Source organism: Euprymna scolopes, chromosome 38, assembly GCF_053919585.1.
Source record: "Euprymna scolopes isolate OS-2025 chromosome 38, ASM5391958v1, whole genome shotgun sequence".
Lineage (NCBI taxonomy): Eukaryota > Metazoa > Mollusca > Cephalopoda > Sepiida > Sepiolidae > Euprymna > Euprymna scolopes.
In genome coordinates, this window is record NC_136519.1 from 21,937,801 (window position 1) to 21,958,718 (window position 20,918).

A 20,918-nucleotide genomic window follows, 5' to 3' on the forward strand; every position below is an offset into this window, starting at 1 on the left:
ATTTTGTTTGGATTTACTCCCACCCCCTTACACCGCATCACACCCGGGCAACGCCGGGTATCCCCGCTAGTTATATATAAAAAATAATTTTACAAAATCAACAGTACGTTCTCTACAGTGCAATGTAGGCTAGAATGTATTGTGGACTAAGTCACTGCGGGAAAGCCTATGAAGCTTCGTCCCGTTGCATCGCAGTGGATCCCCCACTAGAGCAGGCAATCGATTGATTTGATTGAGAAACAGGCGAGTTCACCGATTTCGATGACATTAAAAATATTGGAGTGTGAAACATTCTTTAATCATCGCTCAATCCTGGACAACGTCACGTCTCCCTGCTAGTACGTACACACACACACACACACACACACACACACACACACACACACACACACACACACACACACACACACATATTGAAATTATATAAACATCAAATAAACAGTACATAGATTAATCAGCGTTTCGACATTTAGCATCATTTAAATGTAAATTAATCCACGAGTTTTTTGTGTTTTCTGATGTTTGTATAATTTCACTTCTAATAACACGTTTTGAATTCTTCAAAATAAAATATTTTGGGAGTTCAATACACTTGAACTTATTGAATTTATATAAAATGCACACATTTCGAAAGATGTAGAAAACCAAAATGTTTCTGAATTTTTGAGATGAGGATTGATTATTGTTCTCATCTGTCCACAAAGACTCGTGGCGTAGTGGATAAAGTACTTTGTAATTAAATTGTAAGTTTACACCCTTCAGGAGGTTTGAGGCCTAATCTTTTGTGCAGACGACACTCAAAATACAATTGCGAATTACTTAGAACTTCTACTGAGTCATGGATGACGGAACGAGAGCATGCTACCTCTGTGGATTAAATAAAGTGTTCCGTTGGAAATCATGTAGATTCCCGGGTTAAACTAAAAAATTCTTGAGTTTTCTATTTCCCTCTCTCTCTCTCTCTCTCTCTCTCTCTCTCTCACACACACACACATACACGCGCACACATTTTTCTCTTCATTTCTCTCTCTCTCTGTATTTTTTCTCTTTCTCTACTTCTCTCGCTATTTCCTTGTCTCTATATTTACTTTATTTTCTTTTTCTCATGTCTTTCCTCCTCTCTTTCGCTCACTCCCTTTCTGTCTTGCTCTTCACCCCCTCTCTCTTTTTCCACCCTTCTTTCTCTATTTCTCTCTCTATTCGTCTTTCTTTCTCTGTCACTCTCTCTTATATCTCTGTTTATTTCTCTCTTTCTTTTTTTTTTAATTTCCTCATTTTTTCCATCCTTTTTCTCTCTTTTTCCATCATTTCTCTCTCTCTCTCTCTCTCTCTCTCTCTCTCTATGCCATTCTTTCTTTTTCTATCACACACCTGTCTTTTTGTTTTCATCTCTGCCTCTTTTTGTTGTTGTCATCATCTTTTCCTTACGAACTTCCCATTCATTTTTCTCTCGCCTTTTTTTTTTTTTTTTTTCACGTTCGCTCTGATCATCTGCGTTCATTTCTCCCCCTCAAAAACTCTTTCCGCTGCCCCCTCCCTCTCTCTTTCTTTCTCTGTCCCCCCTCTCTCTCTCACACACACACACATAAATAAATACGAATTACTCGGTTGTTAGTGTATTATTTGTCAATTTACCACCGGCTTCGCGTTCATCTTCATCTTCCTACCTCCTCCATCCCTTACTCTTTTTAAAGCCGCTTGGTAAAGTCTGCCCCCCTTCCTCCGCCGCTCAGGGTTGCTATGATCATTTAAACGCGTCAGAAGTGAGGGAGACGCGTGTATCAAACGGAGGTCTTCTCTCTTAAAAAAACAAAAAACAAATAAAAAACGGAATTTATCCCCTTTTTTATGTGTTAAACGTAACAAAAAATAAATAAAAAATACAGAAGGGAGACCCTTCCCTTTCCCGTATCTACTTGTTTTGGTCCCCACCCCCTTAACCATCACTACCCTTACTGGGGGTTTCACCAATCCACATCATGGATGTTTACCCGGGAGATATGTGGCGGATACCCTCGTGTGCATGCGTACGGCATATGGATTATTGCATCGGGTAAGGTCGACGCTCTAAAAACAGGTGCGTGTGACGTGTTTTCAAACAAGTCATGAAACACCTGAAACCTCTTTTCTTTTTTATTTTATTTTTTTATTTATTTTATTGATAACACTTTAATACATGATCACTAAAGTTAAGCAACGTTCGCCATGATCAGTACTTAGATAGGTAACCATTTGGGAAAACTCGGTCCTCGTGTCTTTGCAAGCCAAGAAGCACCGGCTGCCAATCTATAACTCCTACGAACAGTTCTACACAATTTGTTATGATCTGTGTTGACTAGACGCCGGCTGGCGATGTCCGACTTATTTCAGATAGTTAAGTGAAGTGCCTGTGCCTGTGTGTGTGTGTGTGTGTGTGTGTGTGTGTGTGTGTGTGTGTGTGTTAAAATTCATGTGAAGTCGTGACTCAACTGGTTGATATATATTTTCTTTTTAGTTTTGTTAAATTTTTATGACGTGTCCCAGCCAGCGTATTATAAACATACTCAACCTCCCCATTTTAAGAACGGCTTTTGGAATAAACACCCCATTCCCCAACCTCGAAAGTTAATCTTAACATGGGCAGGTTGAGGGGTGTTTATTCCGAAAGCCGTTATTAACATGGGGTGATTGGGAGTGTTTAGGTCGAAAAAAAATACCTTAGTTTTTTTCCTCATGCATATCAAACATTTTTCGGATTATGAAATGCTGATACAATTCCAAAGAATATACGATTTGTTAAACACAAGTTGCTAAATATTTTACTTATAAGAGACACAAACCTGTCTCCTCCTATTTTCTTTATTGTTTTCAAAAGTTACATACATTTAACATTCGTATTATTTGGATTCTTCAGACAACTGTTCTCATCTTGAGTGTTATTCGCACAACGTTTCAGTCGGTGTAACCTTCATGTGTGCCATGTCGAACTCGGGAATCTTTCTGTCAAGCAAAGGGAATCTGCACAAAATTTCGAACAGAACTCTTTATTTTAATTCATGCTCTCGTTCTAATTGGCAATTGTGTTTTGAATATCGCCTGCACCGAGGATTGAACTTTTAACTACCAGAAGAGTGTAATTTACAATTGAATTTTAGTAAGTACTTTATCCACTGCGCCAGTGCGCCACTGATGATGAGAACAGAAACACATTTAACATTGTTTTGTTTTGTTTAGTTGATTGATATTATTTGAGGTTAGGAAGATCAAACGGTGTCATGTCTTAAATGGTTGCTGGATTTTTTCTGTTTTACGATATATCATCCCTTTTTTTTATAGTTATTTAATAATGCGGAGACGATTTCTCTAGGAAACAATTCATTGCAACATAAGTAGCTAAGTATTTTTAACCCCCCCCCCCAAAAAAAAAAAAAATCTGAGAATCCTTTTATTTCTGGGATTCTTTTTTTTCTTTTTTTTTTATAAGTAATCTTTTTAAAAAATAATTTTTTTAAAAGTTTTCTTTTAAATAATATTTTAAAATCTTTTTTTTTTAAGTAATCTTTTTTAAAATAATCCTTTTTTTTTATTTGAAATCTTTTTAATTATTTTTTTTTTTTTTTTTTTAATATATAAGAAAGTCTGCTCCCCACAAAATCAATCGGAATACAACCAAATTAAGGCAGTAAATCTTTAACAAATATAGGCACCGATATCATGCTGTATCGAATATACTTAGTTTCATGCTTTATTGCAATTGTACGGTATCACTGGTCGTCAGAAGTATATCTAACTGGGATCAGCCAAAACTTATTTTCGAAGTTAGTCTTGATTAGAAATGTCTTCGATTAGGATCAATGAAACTGCAGAGTAAACTGTTAAGTCAAGTATATTTTATTATCATTATATATATATACATACATACATACATACATACATACATATATATATATATATATATATATATATATATATATATATATATATATATATATATATATATATGTGTGTGTTATTTCACCCCCAAAACAAAGCACAGTGCCATTTTGATGTAAGAGACTATTTGAGACCAAATTTACAGGGATACGATGTAGGGAATTGAGCATTATATATATATATATATATATATATATATATATATATATAGAGAGAGAGAGAGAGAGATAACGATTAATAATTGTAAATCATGAATCAGTTTCAAAAGGAAAAACGAAGCCGATTCATAATTTACAATTATTAATTATTTACAATTATTTATTAAGACATGTACAATATATAAGAAAAGATACATAGATATATATAAAACATAATTCCTAAAATTTTATTTGTTACTGGAAGGCTGCCTGATGTTACCCGATTGCAAGATGTGCTTAAATATGATATTTTAATGTATGTAGATTTCGTATTTATTATTAGAGTCATTTCTTTATTGATTATTATATTGTACCTAATATAGAGTAGTGCCCCTCCTCGGTGCGACTCAGTTGTAAAATGCGCTGATAGGCCCTGAACTGGCATCTAAGCTTAAGCCTCTGTCCCATCGACGAAACGTTGCATCCCTCTGCTTGTTCTACAATGGTGAATGCTCTGACGAACTGCAGACACTTGTGCCCCCACGACGCAGACACCCTCGACAAACCCGACAGGCAGCTAAATCCCACCCCCACACAGTAGAGATCCCTAGATGTAAAAGATCTTTCTACTCCAGTAGTTTCTTCCCCAGAACCGCTAGACTCTGGAATTCCATTCCAGGATCCTGTTTCCCTAACTGTGCTGACATGCAGAAGTTCAAGTGCAACGTGAACCGACATCTTGCTGCCCAAATCCCTACATAGTGCCCCAGTAGTTGCTGACCCCGATAGTAGCCCCCTACACCAAAGTGGCAATGTGCCTTGTTTGGGGTGAAAATGTAATTAAAAAAAAAAATATATATATATATATATATTTTAATTCATGCAAATTTCGTATTTATTATTAAAGAGCTAATCGATCGATGCCTTCGTTCAGTCTCAAAAGACAAAGGATACCCCCTGTAGGGGCAGCTGTGCTTGTAATTGTGAGGCAAGGATTGTACAATCACTAATCACACCTCTCCTGAATCGGCATTGAGTCCGGTGGCAAGGAGAAGTCCAGGACGACTGGAAACAATGCTGAGATAAGCGGAGAGCACATACACCACCTAGAAGTCCCAAATGGTCACCCATTTAGTACTGACCAGGTTCAATGTTGCTTAACTTCGGTGATCCAGCAGGAACTGGTGTGTCAACGTGATTAATAGAGCTACTACAACGATTATTATATTATACCCAATCTATAGTAGTGATTTCAAAAGTTAAAAAAGTACATAACTTGGGTGCAATCAGCTAGAATCAAAACCAAAACATATATCGTTCCAGCCTTAGTTGTTAAGTTAGAAAACTTTGCTAGAAATAACGTTAAAATTTAAGACGGTTACAAAAAAAAAAAAAATTCCAAGTTTTAGTATATTACAAAATTCAAGCAAGGACACCTGAACGGTCCGTAGAGTTCTATGTTTACTGTAATATAAAAGGAACTTTGTACGTCTGTTAGTTAATTCCTTATAGACTCGAAAACAGCTGTGTTGATTTTTATGAAATTTCACACAAATATACTTTATGTGCCTAGCAGTGTTCTTAGATAGGTTTTGTGCCAGAATGTCTTTGATAAGTATTGATAACTGAAATAATCTGATGAAAGACCAAAGTTAACACCTTACACAGCCTGACATCACAAGTGCATTTGAGAAGTTTTATTACCACACAAGTTGAAAGGCCTAACATAAAATCAACAGTAGGTTCTTTTGATATAACAGGGGTGCATTTAAGATGAATGTTTCTGTTTAAAGCACAATTTCACTATGATACTTGACTTTTTCATTTTAAATTCAATTCAAGCCATCATCACCGCACAACCAATAATGCCAGGCTTATGAATTGGGTTCTTTGATATAACAGGGGCGCGTTTGAAATGAATGTTTCTGTTTAGAGCACAATTGAAGCATGATACTTGATGTTTGCTTTTTGAACTTTAATTCAAGCCATTATATATAAAAATAATTTTATAAAATCAACAGTAGGTTGTCTACAGCGCAATGTAGACAATTTAGTCACTGCAAGAGGCATGTGAAGCTTCCTCCAGGTTCATTGCGATGAGTTCCCAATCAGAGCAGGAAATCAATCGATTTGATTGAAAAAATGGGCTATTTCATTGATTTCGATGACAATAAAAATAGGGGAGTGTGAAACATTCATTGATCATCATGCAATCCTGGGCAACGTCGAGTCACCCTGCTAGTAATTTTATAGATATATAAAACACAAGTTGCTAAGTATTTTACCTGAGTGGTGTTTCCATTTTGTTACATTATAAATGTGATAAATTCAAATGGATTTTAAATCAGTTTAGACAATTCCATAGTCTGCATGAATATCCATGAAGCATTCTTGTTACCCCCCCCGCCCCCACTACAAACGATCATGTTATTTTTTAGTCTCTATTTTTTTTCACCAGTGATGATCAACGGAAAAAGTCTATCAGTATGTGTACAAAATATGATGATAAACAGAAGTATGGCCAGTGAGAATTGAGGACATGCGTTGCATAAATAGAAATCTTGTAAGAATTATACACTGAATGAATTTGTAATGTAAATCTTAGACAGGTTTAGATCTAATGACCTTAGAGGAAGATTAAATCTGGACAGTATAGGTATAGGGAGATGTGTGCAGAACATACAACTTTGATAGTATGACCATATTGAAAGAATGAACGAGAGATGATTGGGTGTAGAATAGTTAACAGTCAGTTAGCAAGTGAAGGCCAAGTAAAACACAGCCAGAAGTGGTAAGGATGGGTTTGAGAGAAAGAGGGGCAAATAAAAACTTTGGCAGAGATAGGTTAGCTTCGAAGCTAATTTCTTAAAGTAGTCTGCAGAGTCACTACTTATCAAGACCCGAAAGCCACTTGAGGATAAGGGTTAATAAGTGTATGGTAGTCACTAAGACAACAGCATATTTATAGTTAGTGGAGAAAATTGGGTGGAAATGGACTATTTAGGGGGGGGGGGCTCAACAAAAATGTAAATATTACAGGGGACTTGAAGACAACCACATTGTAGTCAGCTGAAACCCTTTTGACATCAAACCAAACATGATTATTGTCAAGAATTCTTTTATATCGTTGGACAAGTTTCTAGGGATCATCAGCTTCCCAAGGTTAAATTCTTACGCAAATAAATAGAAAAATGTTGGTGACCATCATTGAAGAGTTCAGTTGATAGCCTGAATACCCAAAATACAAACTCATCAAATAATAATTTCTGAATTTTTGAGATGAGGATTGATTATTCAAATTACTTGACTACTTCGGGCTACTGTTCTCACCTTAAGTGTTATTTTCACAACGTTCCAGTTGATTGATATTATAACCTCAGGTGTATCTTGTCGAACTATGGAATCTGCATCGAATTATGAATGGAACTCTTTATTTAATCCATGTGTGTGTGAAACAGCACTTATCTTGTTTGGGTTTAACCGGCTTCCTCCAAAGGAGGAAGTTCCATGGGAGTACAAAATTCACAAGCAGTCCACAGTTGCATGTATATCCTCATTAGGGGAGAAGACAATGTTAGGTTTTTGCAACTCTTGCAGGGAGGTGTCGGCATTCGCCTACATACAGAGCCTGGTATTCCCAAATTGGTCACCCATTTTAGTAATGACCAGGTTCAACGTTGCTTAACTTTTGGTGATCTGACGGGAACCAGTGCGTCAACGTGATTATGCTGTATATAATCCATGGGGATTGTATGTTCTCGTTCCATCAGCCATGACTGGGTAGAAATCCTAAGTAATTCACAATTGTATTTTGAGCGTTGTGCACACTGAAGATTGGATCTTCAATCTTCAGAAGATACACCTGAAGAAGGCCAAAGGTTACATCGACCAAAACATTGTGAAAATAACACTCAAGATGAGAACAGTAGTCCGAAGAATCAAAATGGATGGTCACATTCAATGCTGCCAAGACTAAACTTGTTTCCTTCAATAATTACAAGAAACCTTCTCTACCACCAATAGCAATGACCAATGACTCTTTATCTGAAAGTACATCTTTTAAACTCCTCGGCCTAACGTTCACAGGAAACATGAGTTGGAACAATTACATTGAGAGTATTGCCAGGACTGCTGCGAAGAAGATAGGTTCTCTCTACCATGCTAGAAAGCTACTAACGCTCGAAAGTATCCTGTACCTCTATAAGGCCACCATTCGCCCATGTATGGAGTATTGTTGTCATATTTGGGCTGGTGCATCTGCTACTAGTCTCTCGCTCCTAGACAAGGTTCAAAAGAGAGTTGCCAATCTGATAGGTCCTGAGCTGTCATCTAAGCTTCAGCCTCTGTCCCATTGTTCTACAAGTACTTTAACGGTGAGTGCTCTGACGAACTGCAAACACTTGTACCCCCTTGACGTAAATACCCCCGACAAGCAGCTAAATCCCACCCCTTCACAGTAGAGATCCCTAGATGTAAGAGAGCCTTCTACTCCAGTAGTTTCTTCCCCAGAACCACTAGACTTTGGAATTCCCTTCTGGGTCCTTGCTTCCCCAACTGTACTGACATGCAGAAGTTCAAGTGTAACGTGAACCGACATCTTGCTGCCTAACTCCCTACATAGTACCCCTGTAGCTTATGTCCCTGATAGTAGCCCCCTACATCAAAGTGGCAACATGCCTTGTTTGGGGTGAAAATGTAATAATAAAAAAAAAATTTTTTAATAATTTTAAATAGTGATTTAAAAAGAAAAAGAAATGGAAGTTCGATGAGATTTAACTTGGAGTTGGATTAACACAGAAAAGCAGTAAACGGTTCAATGCTTTTTTTTGGTTGTTAATCCCAAGATAGGAGCTTTCTATCATGTCTGAAAGTGACATCATGTTCAACAAGCGAGATCAGAAATGTGCCGCTGTACAACTCCTGCTCTTTACCAATCCAAGTTATGACAACTGGACCATTGCCAGCACCCTCAAAATGCATCGCTGGATTGTCACGAATAACAGGGACCTGCCCAGGGTGATGAAAACAAAGTTTCTGGCCATAGTTATGGTCTTTGGTGTGGTTTTAAGTGAGGGCCACATCATGCCACCTCACATCTTCAAAGTCGGCTTGAAAGTCAGGACCAAAGTGTACCTGGATTTGCTGAAGAGTGTGGTGATCCCCTGGTGCAACCAGGTGACCGCTGGCAGAAGGAGTGCTATGACTTTGTACCCTTCCCTCACTGCCCCCCTCCTCCTCTGACCTGAACCCATTCGACTACTTCGTTTGGTCATACGTTGAGAATATCATCAACATGACCTCCCACAATACTAAAGCCAGTCTGATCACTGCCATGGGCCAAGCTCTCACTGGCACTTGTCAAAAAGGCATATGCCCAGTTCCGGACCTGTATTGTGACCGTAATTGAGGCTGAAGGCGACTACATTGAATAGATGTCAGCTCTACTACATAATCAAGTTACCTGAATTGATTTTTTTCAATAAAGGTTTTAAAATAAAACTGTAGTATCGTTTTCTTTAGGGTGACAACTTTATCGTTCTACCCTGTAAATACCACTCAAATTGCACACACCTGAAGAAGGGAGTTAGGGTGCAGAAGGGAGTATGCCGGAGCATTTGGCAGACTTTTTTTTTTTCTATTTTTACTCATGTTCACCTCAAAGAAGGCATATCGCCACTTGGACATTAGGGTTTTTTATTTGGAACCATACCTGGGAAAGATTAACAAGATGTTGGTTTACATTACATTTAAACTTCTGCATATCGGTACAATCAGGGAAGCAGGTAGCAGGAAAGGAATTCCAAAGTTTAGCTGTTTGAGGGCAGAAGCTATTAGAGTAGAAAGCTTTCTGTCATTTAGGGACCTCAACAGTGAAGGGGTATGATTTTGTTAAGCGGGTTTGTCAGGTATATGTACGTCGAGGGGACACAAGTACAGTGAGTTCATCAGAGCACGCTCCATTAAGATTCTTGTAAAACAGGCACAAAGATGCAACATTGTGGCAATGGGACAGAGGTTGGAGCTTAGTTGACTAAGCTTGACCTATTAGATTGGAGACCCTATCTAAAAGGGAGAGGCTAATGGTAGACGCACCAGCCCAGATATGGCAATAATACTCCATGCATGGGCGAATGATGGCCTTGTAGGAGTACAGGATAATCTCGGTTTCTTCTAACATGATAGAGGGAGCCCACCTTCTTTGCAGCAGCTTTTGCAATGTCCTCAATGTATTTGTTCCAGTTCATATTTCCTGTGAATGTTAAGTCGAGGAGTTTGAATAAAGGATTCTCAGGTAACGTGTTATTTGTTATGGATATCAGTGGTTGGAGAGGCGTCTTGTAATTGTTAAAGGAAAACAGCTTAGTTTTACTAGCATCAAATGTTACATTGATCTAGCAATAAATATTGCTTTTGCTGTTAGAATTTCCCCCTCCTCATCCCACCCACCCCCTCAAATTAAAAAAATTTAGACTTTGATAATCTGTCCATTTGTCTAACAATTATTATGTAAGATCTACTCATCACAAATCTGGCAAATTCTTCTGTAGATGGTGCAATTAGGTGGCTGCTGACAGACACTGGGTGTGGCAGCAGGACTCAGCGCCGGCCCACAAGTCCAAAAAGACCCAGGCTTGGCTTAAAGAGTGCTACGACTATTCTAGAAAATGTTTTGGGGTACATTAGGTTCTCTAAAAACCATCCGTTCCTTCCAAGTACTATAGCTGTGGACTTTGTATGTAGAAATGTCTGAAAGTATAAAAAGTCCGACGGAGAACCTAATTGGATAATTCTTTTGTTTTCCGTTCGTTTTATTCGTTGGTCTAACGGTTATCCATCAAGTCGCTGTTTTTGTACCTTATTGTAATACAGCTGTTTATTCTAGTAATTTTTTTTCTTCTTTTGGTACCCCAACAAAAAGAGGGTGGACCTGTAAATTCACCCTTGTCCGTTCATCTGTCTGCACTTTTCTCAACAATTACATCTGGGAATTTTTTTAAATTTTGCACAAACATTAAACATGATACGAGTAAAAAAAGTAACATAACGGATTTTCCGGGGAAAACTCCAGCCCTACCCAAGGGTGCGTTTCGGGTTAAAATGGCTAAAATTGACACTTTTGTACTTATTAAAAAAAATTGATGCTTTGGATTTTTATAAAACTTTCTGAAAAGTTGTAACTAACTGATTTCTATATAATTTTCTTTGTCTATACTTTACGATAACTGTTGGGTTTGCCCCAGAGGCTCTTTTAGGGCTAATAAAAACACTCCATTTTTGGGGCTATTTATTTGTCCAAAATTTTCTGTTTGTCTATTAACAGTTTTGCATGGTGCTGAACGCAAATTTAAATATGTTAAGACCTTGGGGACTTTTGGGACTAAAGGTGGGGGCAAATGCTGAACTTAGTATTTTTTTATGCCTCATTCACTGTGTACTCACAGGGGACCATGCATGCTTCACTTGTTTTTCCAAGAACTGCTTGTGGAACTCGTCTTACTGTTTTCCTCCTACTGTTATCCTTGGCTTTTACAAGACTGAGGTTCCTATTTACAATGCCTCCCCATGGGACAGAGTTAGACACCAGGGGTCGTTTTTTAATGCAGAGAAAAGGAACAAAAATCAAAAATTGTCTCAGTCGTGAAGGATTTCTTATCCACTGACAGAGCACAAGAAATTGAAGTGTAGCATTTGAAGAACAGATACTACACTTTGAGTTATAGATTTTTATTCATTCCGAAAGTTTACAACAAAAACAGAAACAAACAAAACATTTGGCACAAGGCCAATCCAAAAATTGTGTGTGTGTGGGGGGGGTGTCTATGGCCATCCTTTATCACTGTACTTTTGCTAGTCTATACTTGATCCTAGCTAAAGTTCCAATTCATCACAATACCTCAAGTACACCGGAAGTCGTCCTATCTAAGATTTACAAATCATATCATGTGTGTAAACATCTCAGCCCAAAGTTCAGGAACGTCTGCTGTTAAGGAGATGCCTATTAACCTTAGTTTTTTCAAGACTAAGTTTAATAGGCATCTCCTGTCTTTGCGGTAGTCTATTTTTCGTTTTTGTTATCTCTTTACATTAAGTGACTGCACGCTTTGTCCGGAGCAATTTTCATAAAACGGACTCATCTGTGCAACTATATTATATACCACTGACCTACTGAAGAAAGTAAGTTTCATTTGCTAACATTCTTATATTTTTGAATTTTTGAGATGGGAGTTGACTATTGGTACATTTTGGATGCTTCAAACTACTGCTCTTATCTTGAGTGTTATTTTTATTTATTTATTTTTTTTTTTTTTTTTTACAACGTTTCGGTTGATGTAACCTCCGACCTTCTTCAGGTGTATGTTGTCAGACCTTTTTTTTTTTTTTTTTTTTTTTTTTACTTGGAAATCACCACTTATCAAGGCCCAAAAGCCACTCGAGGATAAGGGTTAATGAATGTAAGCGGGATCGTTAATGGTATAAACTGGGTAAAAATTTGAATTATTTATGGGCTCAACAAGAACTTGTTTACATTGGATTTGAAGGCCATCATGTTGTATTGAACCGGGAAGCAGACCAGCAGAACAGTGTTCTACAGGCGAGCAGTTCTGGAAAGAAGCTTTGTTCATGGAATCTGCATTTAGATTTAGGCATAGATAGAGAGTGTGGTGGAATTTATATAGTGGCTATAGCTAGTCGAGTGCTTTTTATGAAAAGTTTTTGTGTTTTAACTTATTTTAAAACGTTTATTCAGTTTGAAACACAGGTAGTGCCGAGAGTGCTTAACTTAGAACGACAACAAAGTGATAGAGATGAGGCTGTCATACTTGGAGTCTCGATACTTGCTCAAAGATGAAAAATAAAACAAAATACTGATAATAGAAATCCACTCAATAAATGTCTCTTAGATCTGTCATACTCCTTTTTTCTCCCCTATACCCTCACTACTGCACTTTATTTTTAAAGTTTTTTTCTTAAGACACGTGGCTGTGAGAAAAACTATGTGCTGTGTGCTTGACGATGCCGACTTCAACCCCAACGTTGTATGCTGTGGTCTTCTTCTCCTTAGTGTTCTCTTCATCATCGTTTACATTAGCAGCTGCCGAGGGAAGTGTGCGCACGGATTCACACCTATAAAAAAAATAATACTAAACACAAACTCCGAGACATTGTATGGATGTCAGTTGGGCTTTGGGTGCGTGTGTGATACCATTATGAAAAACGACCCGCCATGCGTTACGTCCATATCTTTAGTTTTTCTGTCGAGGCCAGTTTCGTCAGTTGATGTTGACTCTATCAATCCCCTGAAGCTCTCTTGATCTAGTCCAAACCATGTAGGGTCAGAACAGATACTACACTTTGTTCCCAACTTCATATATTATAGTTTCACAATAAAATATTGTTTTTTTTATAGGTCAAATCATTTTTTTTAATTTATAGGTCAACTGATTTTTTTTTATTTATAGGTTAACTGATTTTTTTTTATTTATAGGTCAACTGATTTTTTTTTTATTTATAGGTCAAATGATTTTTTTTTATTTATAGGTCAAATGATTTTTTTTTATTTATAGGTCAAATGATTTTTTTTTTATTTATAGGTCAAATGATTTTTTTTTTTACTTTATAGGTCAAATGATTTGTTTGTTTTTTAAATCTTTTTAATAATTTATAGATTAATACGATAGCGTATGTGTTATTTTCTGTGTCACGTTTTACATCCGGGTCGTTTAATTGTTATGTACTTCCATTTCTTACCATAAATAATTTTCTCACTATAAGATAGTTAATAAAATAAAGTCCAGTACATTCAATTTTTATAGACTCACTCCCCAGTGTTTTGCCTTTTTTTTTTTAGTATCCTATCGCCAAACTTTTGTTTTTAACAGACCAAAATACATAGGAGAAAGAAATGATTTGGAAGCGGGAGTGATTCTATAAAAGATACTATAAATCAAAATACCAGTCTTTCGTTTTTAATAGCATTAGAATAGATACTACACTTTATTCCCATCTTCATGTAGTATAGGTATAATTCCCTATAAAATTAAATGTGTCATTGTTTCCTTCGTAAGTCAATTTATTATTCTTGATTCTCTTTTTATTACTATTGAGGCTAAAGATGAATAGCTTGTCATTTGAATGATGAAAAATAATATGAGAGGATTGAAATTAACGAATAGAATGGATACTTTTCTGAAAAAACAAAAAAACAAAATTGGATTCACAGCCTGGGAGGAGACATTCTTTTATAACGCCATATTTATAAGAATATATGGTGGCTTCCTTCAATCTTGACAGACTATGGATACCCACTGTAAAGGTGCCTGTGCGTGGAATTTTGTGGCAAGAGTTGCGCAATTTCCAACCACACCTCTCCTGAGTTGGCATTGTTTAATACCAGCGGCAAGTGGAGGTTCAAGATGACTGAAAGCAATGCCAAGATAAGCGGAGAACCTATACGGTGCCTAGAATTCCCAAATGGTTACCCATCTGGTACTAACCAGGCTCAATGTTGCTTAACTTTGGTGAACCAGTGTTTCAATGTGATTATACCATATACACACATACACACACACACGCCTTTTTTTCTAAATTCATATCAGTGATTTGCCAAATTTAAAGTTAGACATTTAGTTGTCCATGCACTTCGAAAGGTTAATAGCTGCTGCTTTATCTAATATAGTTCCAATTTATTTGTCTCCCCACAAAAACAAAGTTAAACACATGGTTGTTTTTTCGTTTTTTTTTTTGTTTTTTTTTAATATGGGGAAAATGTGGATTGGAAGCAAAAATTAAAATCACCTCAATCTAGTCCTTCATCTTCACTGAACAAAGATAGAACAGATACTGCACTTTATTCCCATCTTCATGTAGTATAAGTTTAATTCCCTATAAAATTAAACATGTCATTGTTTCCTTCGTAAGTTAATTTATTATTCTTGATTCTCTTTTTATTACTATAAGATAGTCATCATCATCATCATCGTCATATTAATCCAAAGAGTGTATTGTTGGCATTGGTTTCTCCGATATTTTTTCAGTCAGAATTCTTTCTAGAAACACAGCAGGTACTTACTGGAAGAATCACATAAAGGTTGCCAACATCCTAAGCGAAAGTGATTTTTTTTTTGTAGACCAAATTGGATTTGAACTTGGGAAACCCAGGTCATTAGTTCGTGTCATTAACCACTGAACCACAGACACCTCCCACTGTAAGATAGTTAATAAAATAAAGTCAAGTACATTCATCTTTACTGACCGAAAATTATGAGGGGATTAAAAATAATGAATTGAATGGATAAAATTTGATCACTCATGAAGACAGTTTATAACAAAAATTAAATTTGAAGACAATCATGTTGTAGCCTGTAGAAAAACAACCAAGTGATAATGTGGCAGATTTATGGAAAGAAACTCTGTTCATGAAAATTCTGTTTGATTATAGGTACGCAGAGGAGAAAAAGGCAAATTCAATGTTTTTGGTTGTCTCAATTCTGTCGTTGGCATAATGATCACGAATCACCATCTTGTCTTTTATTTGCAAAAACTGTTTCCGTTCATTTCAAGAACATGTTTCCATGATACAAACTATCACTGATATTCATGCGAAGGAGGCTTCCTCAGTGTATAAAAATGCCAGTCATTCAGTCTGAAACAAGGCCAATAGCCATTAGTCGCGTGCTCTCGTGTAATGAATGAATGCGTGAATGTAGGACTAACATGAAATTCTTAAAGATAAACTAAAATGACCGAAAAATGGGCTGAAATGACTTAAGTAAATGACTTAGAATGACTTTAATGAACTTAAGGATGAATCGAATGACCTTAAGTATGGCTTGAATGCTTAAAAAATAACTGGAATCCTTTAAAAACAACTTGAATGATCTGGAGAATGACTTGAATGGCTTTGAGAATACAGAAAAGTGATCCCCCACTTTATATCACAAAGTTACAAACATAAGTAGAGCATGTAGTAAGAACAGATACTACACTTTGAGATATCAAATTTTTATTCACAGGAAAAAAAATACAATAGGGAAAATGAACAAAAAACTTAGGCACAAGGCCAACTAGACTTTGATCTTGGCCAAAAGGCCAAGGAAAGCTTAAAAAGCTAAGAACAGCATCTATTAACAGACGTTTGATCTTAACCAAAAAGGCCAAGCACAAAAGTGTTACGGACAGACCGACGGACTGATAGAGTGCCTTATAGAGTCGCGTGTATGCAACTGAAAATTAAAATTTACCTTACATTCATTTAACATATACATATTTGCTTTTCACTCAAAATAAAAAAAGGAAACCTTAACTTTTTTTTTTTTTACAGATAAAGACTCACATCATGTTATGTTTTTTTTTTATTCATATAAAAACACTCAAAATTTTTCAGTAATTGTAACTATTCAATTTTTTATTTTCCATACATCTAACTGCACCTAGGTTGAAAATAGGTCAGCTTACTTAGATATCTAGTCTTCCTATGAAAAACATGCACAAAGAAAGGGGTGAACCTAAGGTCAACTGTACCTTTGTCCTGTAAGTGCCGGCACATTGGCTGATTAGGATGGGTGCAGTGGAAACAAGGAAGCTGATTGGCTAACTAAAAATTCAATAGCATGTGTGTATATAAAAATATGCTGTAATCACAACTCATCGCATAAGCCTGATGAATTCTCACTAGAATGAAACGCGGAATATTCTGTGTAGCTTAATGTGTTTCTTTCTAGTGAGAATTCATCTACGTCCAAATAAAATATGGGCGATTTTCAAAGTAAAACAAGCTTCGAGGCGAAGATGATACTTAACCATATTCATCGTTTAAGAAAATAAACAAGAAATCTACATTTATATGTATTTAATGTGTGTGTGTGTACACATTTATCTGCAAACACAATGTTTTGCTATGTCATAACTCTGCAGTACGGCTGGACTAACACCATTCCAAACCAGGAATCGAACCTGCAACCATCTAGTTGATAGGCAGCATATCACTGGACTACGAGAGAAGTGCTCGTAAATCACATTCGACAATGTCTTTATGTAAACATTTACCGCTATTTCACAGTGCTCTATTTGTTTACAAAGAGCTTTGCATTATAGCAGGAAGCAGTAGATGACAGTGCCCGACCCGAGGTGTGGGGGGGGGACTTGTGTAATCATCCACAAACAGGTTGCATTCCTGTATCACAGTTCTTCAGTGCTGCTAGACTAGCACCACTCACAAGTCAAGGATTAAACCTTCAACCATCTAGCTGGTAGTTGGCACATATATATGGACACGATAAACGTGGCATGATGTAATGACCATGATGTATAGAATAAAGTATGTGTACACATGTGTATTATATAAATCCAGCGGGATTACCCGGCGTTGCCCAGAGCCAAAAAGAAACAAAATAGAAGAGGATAAAAAGTGTCTGTAGCATTTTTATATTAAAGCTTGGGTTTGTATTACTGTACACATAGATTCGAAAAAGTTGTCAAAAAACAAATATATAACAAATAAATGTTATCAAAGGCAAGATAAGTTACTTTTCTACCAAACTGGATATAATTTTGGTGTTTTTATTCAATTTAACATGTTTATTCAGCTCGAAAACCATACAGTGTTTAGCGATGTATTGGAAAATTCAAAATGGCGGCCGATTCTCTCTTTAACACGGTAAGTTTGGAAAAAGGTGTAATAAATAATAAACTAGACAAAATACTGTTAGAAATTCGCTCAATATATGTTACCGTGACATAACTTGACATTTATTCGGTGGTTTTTAATAGTATTTTGTCTAGTTTATTATTTATAACACCTTTTCCTGAACTTACCGTGTTAACGAGAGAATCGGTCGCCATCTTGAATTTTCCAATACATCGGTAAACACTGCATGTTTTTCGAACTGAATAAACATGTTAAATTGAATAAAAACATGAAAAATATATCCAGTTTGGTAGAAAAGTAACTTATCTTGCCTTTGATAACATTTATTTGTTATATATTTGTTTTTTGACAACTTTTTCGAATCTATGTGTACAGTAATACAAACCCTAAAGCTTTTGTCTGTCTGTCTGTCTCTGTCTCTCTCTCTCTCTCTCTCTCTCTCTCTCTGTATTGTCTTTTATTTCTCTTTCTCCTCTGCTCATCTCATTCCTGTCTCTTGTTTTTATGTATTGAAAATAAGTCATGTTAAACTTGATATAATAGATAACATTGGAAATGGCTGAAAAATTAACACCTCCTGATTAAACATGGCCTAATTGACCCCTAAAGAATTTTCGTTTTTTACTCACGTTCACCCCTAACAAGGCACATCACAACTTTGAAATAAGGGGCTACTATTTGGAACCATGCTTAGAAAAAAATTAACAAGATGTTGGTTTACATTACATTTAAACTTCTGCATGTCAGTACAGTCAGGGAAGCAGGTAGCAGGAAGGGAATTCCAAAGTCTAGCTGTTTTGAGGGAAGAAACTATTAGAGTAGAAAGCTTTCTGGCATTTAGGGACCTCAACAGTGGGCCTTATCCAAGAGGGGGAGACTAATGGGAGATGCCCCAGCCCAAATGTGGCAACAATACTCCATGCATCGGTGAATGGTGGCCTTGTAGAGGTACAGGATACTCTCAGGTGTGAGTAGTCGTCTAGCACGATGAAGAGAACCCACCTTCTTTGCAGCAGCCTTAGCAATGTCCTCAATGTATTTGTTCCAGTTTATATTGCCAGTGAATGTTAGGCTGAGGAGTTTGAAGGAAGAATTCTCAGGTAGGGGGTCATTTGTCATGGATATATCAGTGGTTGGAGAGGCTTCTTGTAATTGTTAAAGGAAGGCAGCTTAGTCTTACTAGCATTAAATGTTACCATCTATTTGCGGCCCCATTCCACCACGTTTTTTTTTTTTTTTTTTTTTACGCTTATATTTTATTCATCCAGGCTAATGGTGATCAAGACTATACTAATTTTGTGGGTGTTTGTTTTGGCATTTTGGACTTTGAGACGAGAGACAGACAGACAGACAGACAGACACACACACACACACACTCTTTAGATAATAGACATATTGTATATATGTGTAATAATAACATAGTTAAAAGAGATTTCTTAAATCTTTTTTAAATACTTGTTTTTTTAAATATTGAAGTATTTATGAAAGAGAAAGGGGGACACAAAGGCAGAGAGTGAGGGAATAGTGGCATCTAATGTGAATAGCTTGCCAGGTTCGAGTTCTGAATGATTTTCATTAATAATACCCTTAGAAAAATGTATAAATTATAAAAAACAATAGACTAGACTTTTAACTGTGGCTGTGCAACTAATTTAGGAGAAGGAAACTTCTGAAATAATATCAGTCTTTCTTTGCATATTCAGACACTGCTCCAAGTGACTGCTTGTCACTGGACTAGGTCACGACCGTCATAAATAAATAGATTCAGGCATGTCCACTGAAAAATGACGTCATGCCAGAAGTCCTAGAAAGCAAGATCTGTCCAAATGTCAATAATGAATCAAAGATTTTTACAAAAACTATTAGAATACTTACAAATTGCATAAAAAAGAGAAAATTAAGGAACACAATTGATACTAAAACCAAATTTCTACCCCCCCCTCTCGTTGAAGATAAAATATTTTTGAGTAAGGCCTGAAAAAAATAAATCGTCAGAATGCACAGGAGATCTACTAAAAGCAGTAAATATGGTTATAAAAATGATTATATTGTATTTATATTTAAATCGTTTTTTTTTTAACTTAACGGAATTAAATTACATTTATTTGTAAGAAAAACACGTTAAAATAAATCAAAACAAAAAAAATTTTGTTGACTTTGTGTTTGCTTTGAATAACAGTAGTGGCTTTTAATATTGGACTTAAGACAGGGGCGGCCATGAAATAGGTAAGCAGATGATTTTTTTTTTTTTTTAAACCGGAAGTTAGAAACCGGTGGACGGTTTAAACACCCAAGCAAACAAGATGATTTGAGTTTTATAATTAACACATTATAAAAGCTTTTTATTTTTATTATTTTTCCAGCATTTCTTTTTTTTAGACTAAATGTGCGACATTCGAGGCCGCTATAATGTTTATAAAATTTGGCCTGATGAAAAAAGAAAAATGAATTCTTTCTGGTTTTATTTCAGCCTTTGGGTCTAATGTTTTATATAAAAATAAAAAGGTTTTATAATTTGTTTGGCTGTCAACAAATGAAACAAAACAATGACAGATTGGCCTTTTTAAGCTTAAATTTGGCCCTTTTATGCTCTATCATGGAACTCTGTTTCAATAAAGAGTGTAAAAAAGGCCAACTTTGGCCTTTTCAAGGCCAATCTGTCAAACTTTAGACAGGTATTTTTAAAAGCAATATTGCTGGCCTTGAATGTCGTAAATTTAGTGTAATAAAGAATGATGCAAAAAAAAAAAAATGAAATGTTTTCTTCTAATAATGTGTTTTATATAAAAATAAAGTTTTTTTTATAATTTGTTTATCCGTCAACAAACAAAAACAAAAAAAAAAAGAGCATCGTGTAAGGGCTGAAAGCGGTTGACACAGTAAGTAACATGGGTGAAGCCTAAGTAATCGATGGAAAATATAAGTAATTAAAATCGTCCACACTCATAGTAAATGTAAAAAAAAGGTAAAAAAAGAAGAAAAATATAGAAAAGAAACGCCCATCAAAAAAACAACAAAAAAAACAAATGAAAAAAAAAACAAAAAAAAAAAAAACAAAAAAAGAAATAGCATCGTGTAAGGGTTGAACAGCTGCTCCAAAATCGAACAATAAATAATGGTACTCCTTTTTTTTTGGGGGGGGGGGGGTTGTATTGGTATGTAGACACTTTTTTGCATCGATAAATGTAAGGTTACCAATATTTAGTTTTCTGTTTATGAAC

At 36.0% G+C, this 20,918-nt stretch overlaps 1 protein-coding gene and 1 pseudogene across 24 annotated transcripts in view; one reads left to right on the top strand and one right to left on the bottom strand.

The window, feature by feature from the left end:
- LOC145263089 (peripheral plasma membrane protein CASK-like) overlaps window positions 1-20,918 on the top strand; it is a 1,377,184-nt gene that overhangs the window by 207,767 nt on the left and 1,148,499 nt on the right. For 20 of the 24 annotated variants that reach the window (XM_080119968.1, XM_080119978.1, XM_080119976.1 and 17 more), the window contains exon 1: window positions 1,751-2,053. The exons of 1 other annotated variant lie outside the window; for it this stretch is intronic. In XM_080119968.1, coding sequence (XP_079976094.1) covers window positions 1,980-2,053 — 74 coding nt within the window. In that variant the 5' untranslated portion in view covers window positions 1,751-1,979. Of the gene's footprint in view, window positions 1-1,616; window positions 2,054-20,918 lie in introns of those variants that run through there. 3 more of the 24 variants (XM_080119972.1, XM_080119990.1, XM_080119992.1) reach the window with 2 other exon arrangements.
- LOC145263326 (5S ribosomal RNA) lies at window positions 7,666-7,785 on the bottom strand (annotated as a pseudogene).